The following is a 12,029-nucleotide window of genomic DNA, read 5'->3' as shown; positions in this document are numbered from 1 at the left end:
CTGACTGAATACATTGTTTATATGTGATTATCAGATGATGGGGGATCTAGGTGGAGCCTCCGTACTGCTCTCTCCTTTACAATAAAGTCTCCTCTTACCCGGTGATGTGAGGGGCGGCTGATTCTCCATCACAACGTCCTTGTAGAGATCCTTGTGATCCTTGTGTCCTTCTAAATACTCCCACTCCTCCATGGAGAAATAGACAGTGACATCCTGACACCTTATAGGAACCTGACACACACAATGATACAGTCACCATCCAGACACATCCCTTGTCTGTTACTGGATAATGTCCCAGAATTCCCGGCACCGCTCACCTCTCCTGTCAGCAGATCAATGATCTTCTTGGTGACTTCTAGAATCTTCTTCTCATTGATTCTCTCATGTTTTAGGGAAAGAGGTGAAGGCACTGTAATGGCAAAATGGTCACCAAGCCTTACCGGAGGAAAACTCTGCATTGAAAGAACAACACTAATGTCATGTGATCTCCCAGAATCCTCCTCACCTCTCCGGACAGGTCTGTGTTATATTAATAGAGATAAGAGTGATGTCATGTGACCTCCCAGAATCCTCCTCACCTCTCCGGTCAGGTCTGTGTTTTATTAATAGAGATAAGAGTGATGTCATGTGACCTCCCAGAATCCTCCTCACCTCTCCGGACAGGTCTGTGTTTTATTAATAGAGATAAGAGTGATGTCATGTGACCTCCCAGAATCCTCCTCACCTCTCCGGTCAGGTCTGTGTATTATTAATAGAGATAAGAGTGATGTAATGTGACCTCCCAGAATCCTCCTCACCTCTCCGGTCAGGTCTGTGTTTTATTAATAGAGATAAGAGTGATGTCATGTGACCTCCCAGAATCCTCCTCACCTCTCCGGTCAGGTCTGTATTATTAATAGAGATAAGAGTGATATCATGTGACCTCCCAGAATCCTCCTCACCTCTCCGGACAGGTCTGTGTATTATTAATAGAGATAAGAGTGATGTAATGTGACCTCCCAGAATCCTCCTCACCTCTCCGGTCAGGTCTGTATTATTAATAGAGATAAGAGTGATATCATGTGACCTCCCAGAATCCTCCTCACCTCTCCGGTCAGGTCTGTGTATTATTAATAGAGATAAGAGTGATATCATGTGACCTCCCAGAATCCTCCTCACCTCTCCGGTCAGGTCTGTGTTTTATTAATAGAGATAAGAGTCATGTCATGTGACCTCCCACAATCCTCCTTTTTTTTTCAAAATTGGCTGCCTTTTTTTGTTTATAGCACAAAAATAAAAACCGCAGAGGTGATCAAATACCACCAAAAGAAAGCTCTATTTGTGGGGGAAAAAAGGACATTAATTTTATTTGGGTACAGCGTTGCACAAACGCGCAATTGTCATTTAAATTAACGCAGTGAAGTATGTTAAAAAAAATTGCCTGGGAGGGGTAAATCTTCTAAGTGATTAATGTTATTAGTAAGTTCTGATTATGAGGACATCATATTTCCATATAGTGGAATATATGACTCTATACAGTATATAGGAAATATTTATGTATTATTATTATTAAACATGATTGCAGACAGTACAGTTACTGTATTGATTACAATATACACTATATATGTGTTTATCATCATCTGCTGGAGATAAAATACGTCACAGTGACTATGGAGGAAGAGGACAGACATGACGGGGGGATCACTGGGTGTAAATACAAAATAATATCTTAATACCTCCTCTGCTGCCACTACCAACGTCTTCTCTCTACGTCCTCCCGACTCACCTTTCACCCGAAACTTCCTGTTTAACCTCCTACATCACTTCCTGTACATAAGATCCCTCACTTCCTGTCTGTATATCACTTCCTGTCTGTATATCGCTGTCTATTATCACCTGACATCACTTCCTGCCCAGCTGTGGTATCACTTCCTGTGTCTGTACAATCACACACTTCCTGTTTCCGTGTTCCACTCAATATAATAGGAAATGATCTCCATCTTCAGAGTAATATCATTATCGGGAGAGTCCAGTCTATTAATTGTATTCAGTGTAACTTACACACCCCCATGCCTCCCAACTTTTGAACATCAGAATGAGGGAGGACGTGACCTGCAGGAGCGTTCCACTGAAAAATATGGGTGTGGCCAAATTTGCCAGTGGTGGGGGTAGGGTTGCCACCTCATCCCTTTAAAACCGAACACATATGAATTACACAGGTTCTGTGGCTGATTAAGGTGGTAATTGAACTCAAGTGGAGCCTTATCTAAATTAAATTAGCCTCAGAACCTGTGTAATTCATATGTGTTCTATTTTAAAGGGATGAGGTGGCAACCCTAGGTGGGGGGCTTAAAGGGGTTGTAAACCCTCATGTTTTTTCACCTTAATGCATCCTAAGCATTAAGGTAAAAAAACTTATGGTAGTGATTGACCACCCAGCACGCTGTTGTGCTTACCTGAGCCCCGTATTTCTCTAGGCGGGGATGCGCTGTCCCTCTCTTTAGGGGGTCCCAGCTTTTGATTGGATAGATTGATAGCAGCGCAGCCATTGGCTCCCGCTGCTGTCAATCAAATCTAATGGTGCAGGGCCGAGTCCGGCATTCGTGTCTCTGGACGCAAATGCTGGACTCGGGAGCGCGCCTGCAAGGTAACCCCCCGGGAGAGCGCTTCTCCTAGGGCACAGGTGTCAAACACAAGGCCCTCCAAACCATTTCATGTGGCCCTCACACCTCTCCTGCAGCTGCAGGAGAGCTCCAGCCCTCCTCTGGTCCTCCTCTAGAACCCTACTTTCTGCTTTCAAGCAAAGCATCCATCTTCTTCCCAGCAGTAGCATAAGGAAAGGGGGTGCACTGTGATGTAAGGGAGAGAAGCGTACTCAACTTCTGATGGTGGGGTGGCTCTTGACATCTAATGTAAGGGGAGGGGACATCTAATCATACAAATACAACCGGCACTTTTGAGGACAATCATAATACTGATGCGGCCCACAATGAAATTGAGTTTGACACCCCTGTCCTAGAGGGTTATCTAATGCGGGGTGGAGCCGCTGGCTGTGTCAGTTTCATTCCGGGACACTGTATTGTCCTGGAATGAATGTGCCCGGGGCAGACCTGCAAAATGTGCGACTGTCCCGGGCAATCCGGGACACGTGGTCACCCTAGGTGAGTCACCACTCACTGCACTGACACACCGATCATCGGGACTCCACTACAGGGGGATTCCACTACTATGAGGTGATGTGCAGGACCCCACAAGCTGTGGGCAGATATAACTTGTGCCCGCGATAGTTTGCTCCTGCTGGGCAAGTCCCTGGAGCCAAGCGGCCGAGCTTATTCCGGTACTTAGCTCCGCTCTGGGACTGAGCCTTGATTCGCCATGATTTTGGGACTTACATCAAATCCCAGGATGGTCCCGGCCTATCTGGTATGGTTGGAAGGTATGCACCCCCACTTTTGGCCACAGCACAGGAGCACCACAGGTCCTCTTCTCCCTTGGGTGCCCCTCTTAAGTAGAGATGGGCTTGGGCATGTTCGAAACCCCACATGCCCGATTCCACCAGGAACAGGAAGCCGACATTGGACATAGCTAATCACAGGCAGTGAGACATTTCTTGACCTGTACAGGAAATATCTCACTGCCTGTGATTAGCCGTGTGCAGTGTCAGCTTCCTGGCGGGATCGGGCACGTGGAGATACAAACACGCTGAGCCTAACTCTATTCTTAAAGTGGAGGTGCGCAGGCGCCGTATAGAGCCGCACCGACGTTCGGCTTCTTTCGGCAACCCATGACGCGCTGTATGTGACGGTCGGAAGCCTGTCAATCAGATAGGAACGCCCAGTCCCGCACAAGACATACCCGGAAGAGGCGGTGAAAGTCGGTATGTACGGGGGGAAAAAAACAGCCGATTGTCATTAGGACAACTCGGCTGAATGTAATGTTAAAAATGTATTTTTGGGTGAACTCCCGCTTTAAGTCAGGGGGTATACCCCTAGTGGGGAGTGATTAAGGGCGGGGCAGGGTAGGGGTTGGGTGGGGTAACTGGCCGCGATGAGCCCTTGAGGCCTGGCTAGTAGCTCAGAACTTGAAATTTTGAGCCCTGCCTTACGGTTACCAAGTACAAATGGTTTCTGTTTCAATGTATTTATTGATTTTATGACAAAACATAAGAAATCAGAAGCAAGCAAATAGGTCGCCCACGCAGGGGCTAAAGAATGATCAGGTATTACAGAGAAATCCAAAAGGAATACAAACAGAACAATCGTAATTAAACACCTTTATACAATTGGAATGATATCAAAGGAAAATAAATGCAAAAATGGAAAGAAAAGGGAACACAAAAAAAAAAGGCCATATGCCGCGGCCTACTCACAGTCATCCCAGGGGAGTAGAAATGATTTCATAAAGGGAAGCAAGTCTATACAATATTATTGGCTGCTATCTTTGAAATAACACTCTCTTGTTATTTCAGGAACAAACATTAAATATAATAATCTCTCCCACTTAGATTGCTGATCAAGTCCCAAATCATTTTACTTCCATACTCTCCAGCCACTGCGCCTTGTTTGGCTGTCGTCTCTGAAACACGGCATTGAATTTTTTTTTGCATTTGTACAGAATACAGCGTGGTACAAAAAAAAAAAAAAAGTGACTTCCTATGCTGCTTTTTGCTTATCCTACCTAAAACACACAAACTAACACAAAAAAATACACTAGGGTAGATTCAGGTAGGAGATACGATGGCGTATCTCCAGATACGCCGTCGTATCTCTGAGTGTGCGGCGTCGTATCTATGCGCCTGATTCATAGAATTAGTTACGCATAGATTTGACTAAGATCCGGCCGGCGTAAGTCTCTTACGCCGTCGTATCTAAGTTGCAATTTTAGGCTGGCCGCTAGGTGGTGCTTCCGTATATTTACGCGTCTAATATGCTAATTAGCTAGATACGCGGAATCAGAAACGTACGTTTGCCCGGCGCATTTTTTTACGTTTACGTTAGGCTTTTTCCGGCGTATAGTTACCCCTGCTATATGAGGCGTATCCTATGTTAAGTATGGACGTCGTTCCCGCGTCGAATTTTGAAAATTTTACGTCGTTTGCGTAAGTCGTTCGCGAATAGGGCTGGACGTAATGTACGTTCACGTCGAAAGCAATGACGATTTGCGGTGGAATTTCGAGCATGCGCACTGAGATTTTTTCACGAACGGCGCATGCGCCTTTCGTAAAATACGTGGGGTCACAGTGAATTTGAATAAAACACGCCCACATCATCCACATTTGAATTACGCGGGCTTACGCCAGACCAGATACGTTAAGCCGCCGTAACATAAGGCGCCCTAAATTACGGCGGCGTAACGTATCTGAGATACGTTACGCCGCGCGGAGAGATACACCAATGTATCTGAATCCGGCCCAATGACTCTGACACAAACAAAAACCCTGTTACTGACCTATATCAAAACTTGATCTATTTTTTTTTTTTATTATTATTTAATATATTTATTTTTCTTACGCACTTTTTTTTTTCTGTTCAAGGACAGTGAGTGATCCAATGTATCTCTCCTCCATTCACAAAAAAAGAAAACGCGGGGGCGGGCTTTACAGTGACTGATCACTAATAGAGAAATTAGAGGCTATCACAGCGATCAGGTGACCCAGAATCTCAAGTTCCAGGCCCTGATCGTTAGTATAAGGCCCGGGGCTCAAGGCGAGACCCCATCTCTGTGCTAGCACAAGGGAAAGTGCGCAAATATGCGGCCTCGCTGCAAAGAGCGCAGTGCAGTGGGGCCGCATGTTTGTGTGATGTCGGCATGAAGGGGGTTAATATTAAACTTTAAGATGCCTGAAAAAAAAAACTCTTAAAACTATAATTTGTAACATTTTATTAGCATTGGTACATATCCCTCAGGCAACTGCTCAGCTCCCTTTTGTTTGACAATCCCTCGTCTATTAGCCCTGAAAACGGCCATTACTGATAGCCAAGGTTCCCCTCCCACTGACTTCAATGGGGATCGGATTCAGGATCCAAACTTCAGTAACATTCACTGAACCTGCGTTGAATCAAACCCAGGTACCTTAGGCTCATTTCTTTTTATAATGATGGCAAAAGAAAAGAATGAAAAACAAATTGAAATTGATGCACACATTAATAAAGCACAAACCTTAATTGTAGATATACACGATATTGTCAAAAGTATTGGGACGCCAGCATTTACAAGCACATGAACTTTAATGGCATCCCAGTCTTGTTCCAACCTGACTGCCCACCAGTGCACAAAGCAAGGTAAATGAAGACATGGGCGAGCGAGTTTGGGGTGAAAGGAACTTGACTGGCCTGCACAATAGAACACCATTGGGATGAATTAGAGTGGAGACTGCGAGTCAGGCCTTCTGTGCAACATCAGTGCCTGACCTCACAAATGCACTTCTTGAAGAATGGTCAAACATTCCTATAGACACACTCCTAAACCTTGTGGACAGCCTTCCAAGAAGAGTTGAAGCTGTTGTAGCTGCAAAGGGCGGGGCCAACTCAATATTGAACCCTCCGCACTAAGAATGGGATGCAATGAGAATTCATGTGTGTAAAGGCAGGCGTCCCAAAACTTTTGACAATATAGTGTATATGATCTTTAACAAATGGTTACCAAAATACACAGGACTCATTCAATTAATATCGTTCTATGAACCTTCATAGTAAATTTACACATTTTAATTCACTGTAAATAATTCTCGACTATTACGATCTTTTCGTTGATAATATATTTTCCCATTTTTATCAAAAGATGTTAGAAATTCCACCTCCCCCATCAATATAATGATCTCTCATAGCTCTCCTCCACCATCCACACTGCATTCTCCGACATCTCTCCTCCCACCATCCACACTGCATTCTCCGACAGCTCTCCTCCACCATCCACACTACATTCTCCGACATCTCTCCTCCACCATCCACACTACATTCTCCGACATCTCTCCTCCACCATCCACACTACGTTCTCCGACAGCTCTCCTCCACCATCCACACTGCATTCTCCGACATCTCTCCTCCACCATCCACACTACATTCTCCGACAGCTCTCCTCCACCATCCACACTACATTCTCCGACAGCTCTCCTCCCACCATCCACACTACATTCTCCGACAGATCTCCTCTCCACCATCCACACTACATTCTCCGACAGCTCTCCTCCCACCATCCACACTACATTCTCCGACAGATCTCCTCCACCATCCACACTACATTCTCCGACAGCTCTCCTCCACCATCCACACTACATTCTCCGACAGCTCTCCTCCATCATCCACACTACATTCTCCGACAGCTCTCCTCCCACCATCCACACTACATTCTCCGACAGCTCTCCTCCATCATCCACACTACATTCTCCGACAGCTCTCCCCCACCATCCACACTACATTCTCCGACAGCTCTCCCCCACCATCCACACTACATTCTCCGACAGCTCTCCTCCTACCATCCACACTACATTCTCCGACAGCTCTCCTCCACCATCCACACTACATTCTCCGACAGCTCTCCTCCACCATCCACACTACATTCTCCGACAGCTCTCCCCCCACCATCCACACTACATTCTCCGACAGCTCTCCTCCACCATCCACACTACATTCTCTGACAGCTCTCCTCCACCATCCACACTACATTCTCCGACAGCTCTCCTCCCACCATCCACACTACATTCTCCGACAGCTCTCCTCCCACCATCCACACTACATTCTCCGACAGATCTCCTCCCACCATCTACACTACATTCTCCGACAGCTCTCCCCCACCATCCACACTACATTCTCCGACAGCTCTCCTTTCACCATCCACACTACATTCTCCGACAGCTCTCCTCCACCATCCACACTACATTCTCCGACAGCTCTCCTCCACCATCCACACTACATTCTCCGACAGCTCTCCCCCCACCATCCACACTACATTCTCCGACAGCTCTCCTCCACCATCCACACTACATTCTCCGACAGCTCTCCTCCCACCATCCACACTACATTCTCCGACAGCTCTCCTCCCACCATCCACACTACATTCTCCGACAGATCTCCTCCCACCATCTACACTACATTCTCCGACAGCTCTCCCCCACCATCCACACTACATTCTCCGACAGCTCTCCTTTCACCATCCACACTACATTCTCCGACAACTCTCCTCCACCATCCAAACTACATTCTCCGACAGCTCTCCTCGACCATCCACACTACATTCTCCGACAGATCTCCTCCACCATCCACACTACATTCTCCGACAGCTCTCCTCCCACCATCCTCACTACATTCTCCGACAGCTCTCCTCCACCATCCACACTACATTCTCTGACAGCTCTCTTCCCACCATCTACACTACTTTTTCCGACAGCTCTCCTCCACCATCCACACTACATTCTCCGACAGCTCTCCTCCACCATCCACACTACATTCTCCGACAGCTCTCCTCGACCATCCACACTACATTCTCTGACAGATCTCCCCCACCATCCACACTACATTCTCCGATAGTTCTCCACCACCATCCACACTACATTCTCCGACAGCTCTCCTCCACCATCCACACTACATTCTCCGACAGCTCTCCTCCACCATCCACACTACATTCTCCGACAGCTCTCTCCCACCATCTACACTACTTTTTCTGACAGCTCTCCTCCACCATCCACACTACATTCTCCGACAGCTCTCCTCCACCATCCACACTACATTCTCCGACAGCTCTCTCCCCACCATCCACACTACATTCTCCGACAGCTCTCCTCCATCATCCACACTACATTCTCCTACAGCTCTCCTCCACCATCCACACTACATTCTCCGACAGCTCTCTCCCACCATCTACACTACTTTTTCTGACAGCTCTCCTCCACCATCCACACTACATTCTCCGACAGATCTCCTCCCACCATCCACACTACATTCTCCGACATCTCTCCCCTTGTGGTGGGTTACAAGATTTCCCGCACTCTTAACATATATAAGGATGCTCAACCATGTGAATTCTCTGGTGTTTCAGAAGCTGTCCTTTATGAGTCCAAAATTTCCCTCATTTATATAAAAGGACGTTCACCCGTGTGAATTATCTGATGTTTAACAAGGTTTCCTTTATCAATAAAAGATTTCCCGCACACTGAACACGAATAAGGACGCTCACCTGTGTGAATTCTCAGATGTAGAACAAAGACTCTTTTACGAGTGAAAGATTTCCCGCACACTAAACATGAATAAGGACGCTCACCCGTGTGAATTTTCTGATGTTCAACAAGGCCTCTTTTATGCGTAAAAGATTTCCCGCATTCTGAACATGAATAAGGACGCTCACCGCTGTGAATTTTCTGATGTTTAGAAAGATCTCTTTTGTCTTTGAAAGCTTTCCCGCACTCTGAACATGAATAGGGACGCTCATCAGTGTGACTTCTCTGATGTATATCAAGACCACCTTTACGAGCGAATGATTTCCCGCACTCTGAACATGAATATGGACGCTCACCCGTGTGAATACTCTGATGTGTAACAAGACTATATTTCTTAAGGAAAGATTTCCCGCACTCTGAACATGTATAGGGACGCTCACCAGTGTGAATTATCTGATGTTTAGTAAGATCGCCTTGGTCTTTGAAAGCTTTCCCGCACGCTGAACATGAATAGGGACACTCACCAGTGTGAATTTTTTTGTGATGTTTAGTAAGTTCTCCTTTGTCTATGAAAGCTTTCCCGCACACTGAACATGAATAGGGACGCTCACCAGTGTGAATCATCTGATGTCTAACAAGACGATTGTTCTTAAGGAAAGATTTCCCGCACTCTGAACATGTATAGGGAAGGTCACCTGTGTGATGTCTCTGATGTTGCGAAAGATATATTTTCTCAGCGAAAGATTTCCCGCACTCTGAACATGAATAGGGACGCTCACCAATGTGAATTCTCTTATGTTTAGCCAGATCTCCTTGGTCTTTGAAAGCTTTTCCGCACTCTAAACATGAATAGGGACATTCGCCGGTGTGACTTCTCTGATGTCTAACAAGATTATATTTCCTATGGAAAGATTTCCCGCACTCTGAACATGTATAGGGAAGTTCATCTGTGTGATATTTCTGATGTTGCAAAAGATTTCCCTTCTGACTGAAATATTTCCCGCACTCTGAACATGAATAAGGACGCTCACCCGTGTGAACTCTCTGGTGCGCAGTAAGTGTTCCTCTCTTTGTGAAATATTTCCCGCACTCCAAACATGAATAGGGATGCTTACCCATGTGAATTCTCTGGTGCCGAATAAGTTTTTTTTTCCGAGTGTAAGATTTCCCGCACTCTGAACATGAGAATAGATTGTCACCTCGGTGATCTCTTTCATGGGGTGAGGAAGATTCCTCGGGATTAGAAGGATCTGTTGATTTATCTGCAGTGTGAGATCTTACATGGATATTTACAATCATAGTATGTGATTGATGGGAAGATTCCCCCTGATCAGAGGGATCCATTGATGTCTCCGGACAGGAAGGTCTGTGATGTATATTTTGTGTATTTGGATTTCCTCCTGGAGGATCCTGTGTGATGACATCATCTTCTGACTTACAATCAGCAGATAATAGAAGATGTCTCTCCGAGGAATTCCTCACATCACATCCATCTGTTGGAAAGAAGGAAAAAAAAATATAAAAAATCTCAGTAGATGACAAATAACTGGAGTTTTAGCTCCTCCCCCCCCCCCCCCCCCCCCGTCGATGCAATACGTGGAAATGCCGATCTCACAGCTGGGCTCCTGTTCTCCCTCCAAAATCAATCAGAAAAGTTTGAGTCCATATATGATCTGCAAATTCTAGAATAATAAATAGTTATGACTGAGTCTTCATTATCCAAAACGCGTTAGTGGATTGTTACTACATCGGATTGGCTGGATTTTATACGATGAAGAGTTTGCAGATCATATATGGACTCCGGTATGATTTTTTTTTTCTAAAAATGTCACTATATGCTGTGGTGGAGTAGATACGTTGATGATGTTCTTTATGGACTGAAAATTATCTTTTCCTTATGAAAGGATGCAAAGTTTTCTATGTTGGACAAGGGTAGTACCGACTGTTGAAAATGTTCTTTCTAACAGAGATCGTCATTTTGCAGTACCAAGACACCAATCATTTACAAACCAAATGACTGTACATAGATCATGTGACTATAATTCTCCTTCTGATTTGTTGGGAACATGACATTATATTGAGGAATGGAGATGGACCTTTCATATGGCCTTCTCCATGTCTGTCTGTCCACCTGCAAGGTGATTAATGTGGCCAGTCTCTGGGTGGAGACCAAACCTGATTTAAGCCAACCAAGCCTGCAATCTCAGTATCTCCTCCTCATTTGTTGGGAACATGACGTTATATTCAGCAATGGAGATGGACCTTTCATATGGTATACAGCAGGGGTGCCCAACTTTTTGATAAGCGAGGGCCACTTAAGCGACTTGGTAACCAGTGGCGGGCCACAATGAGCGGAGTGGGAGGATGGCAGCCCACTCTACTCTATAGAGTCCACTCTATTCTTTTTTTTTTTGCAGATCGGATTGGAGGTAGGCATTTGTAAATGTACACAGGTCAAATTACATCTGCCACTCCTTAGAGGTGACAAAAGGGTCTGATTGGGTCGGACTGACCGTGTGAAAGGGGCCTAATGCCGCGTAGACACGATCAGATTTTCCGATGAAAAAATTCCATCAGAGTAAAAAAATAGAACATATTTTAAATTCTTCCGATAGAAAAAAATCCGATGGGAAATTCCGATCGTCTGTGTGGAATTCCGTAGGAGAAAAACCCACGCATGCTCAGAATCAAGTCGACGCATGCTCGGAAGCATTAAACTTCATTTTTCTCGGCTCATCGTAGTGTTTTAAGCCACTGCGTTTTGGACGTTCGAAATTTGGTCTGACAGTGTGTATGCAAGACAGCTTGAATGGAATTCCGATGAAAAAATCCATCGGATTTTAGACTATCGCATACTCCAATCGTGTGTACGCAGCATTAGGGTTCTTTCACACTGATG

The 12,029-nt window shown here is 45.5% G+C and overlaps 1 protein-coding gene and 1 long non-coding RNA gene across 2 annotated transcripts in view; both read right to left on the bottom strand.

The window, feature by feature from the left end:
• Positions 1-202: 202 nt before the first annotated feature.
• On the bottom strand, positions 203-1,780 carry LOC120910310. The gene is made up of 3 exons (XR_005741517.1): positions 1,716-1,780; positions 318-409; positions 203-231 (listed from the first exon to the last, which is right to left on the bottom strand). It is a non-coding gene; the product is annotated as an uncharacterized LOC120910310 (long non-coding RNA).
• A 7,076-nt stretch (positions 1,781-8,856) lies between these two features.
• Positions 8,857-12,029, bottom strand: part of LOC120909992 (gastrula zinc finger protein XlCGF57.1-like) — a 33,559-nt gene continuing 30,386 nt past the window's right edge. The window contains exon 6 of the mRNA XM_040321810.1: positions 8,857-10,623. Coding sequence (XP_040177744.1) covers positions 9,047-10,623 — 1,577 coding nt within the window. The 3' untranslated portion in view covers positions 8,857-9,046. The remainder of the gene's footprint in view (positions 10,624-12,029) is intronic.

The sequence above is a fragment of the Rana temporaria genome, chromosome 8 (genome assembly GCF_905171775.1).
Source record: "Rana temporaria chromosome 8, aRanTem1.1, whole genome shotgun sequence".
Classification (NCBI taxonomy): Eukaryota; Metazoa; Chordata; class Amphibia; order Anura; family Ranidae; genus Rana; species Rana temporaria.
The sequence above is the reverse complement of the archived record's forward strand: the minus strand, read 5'-3'. Positions and strand labels throughout refer to the sequence as shown.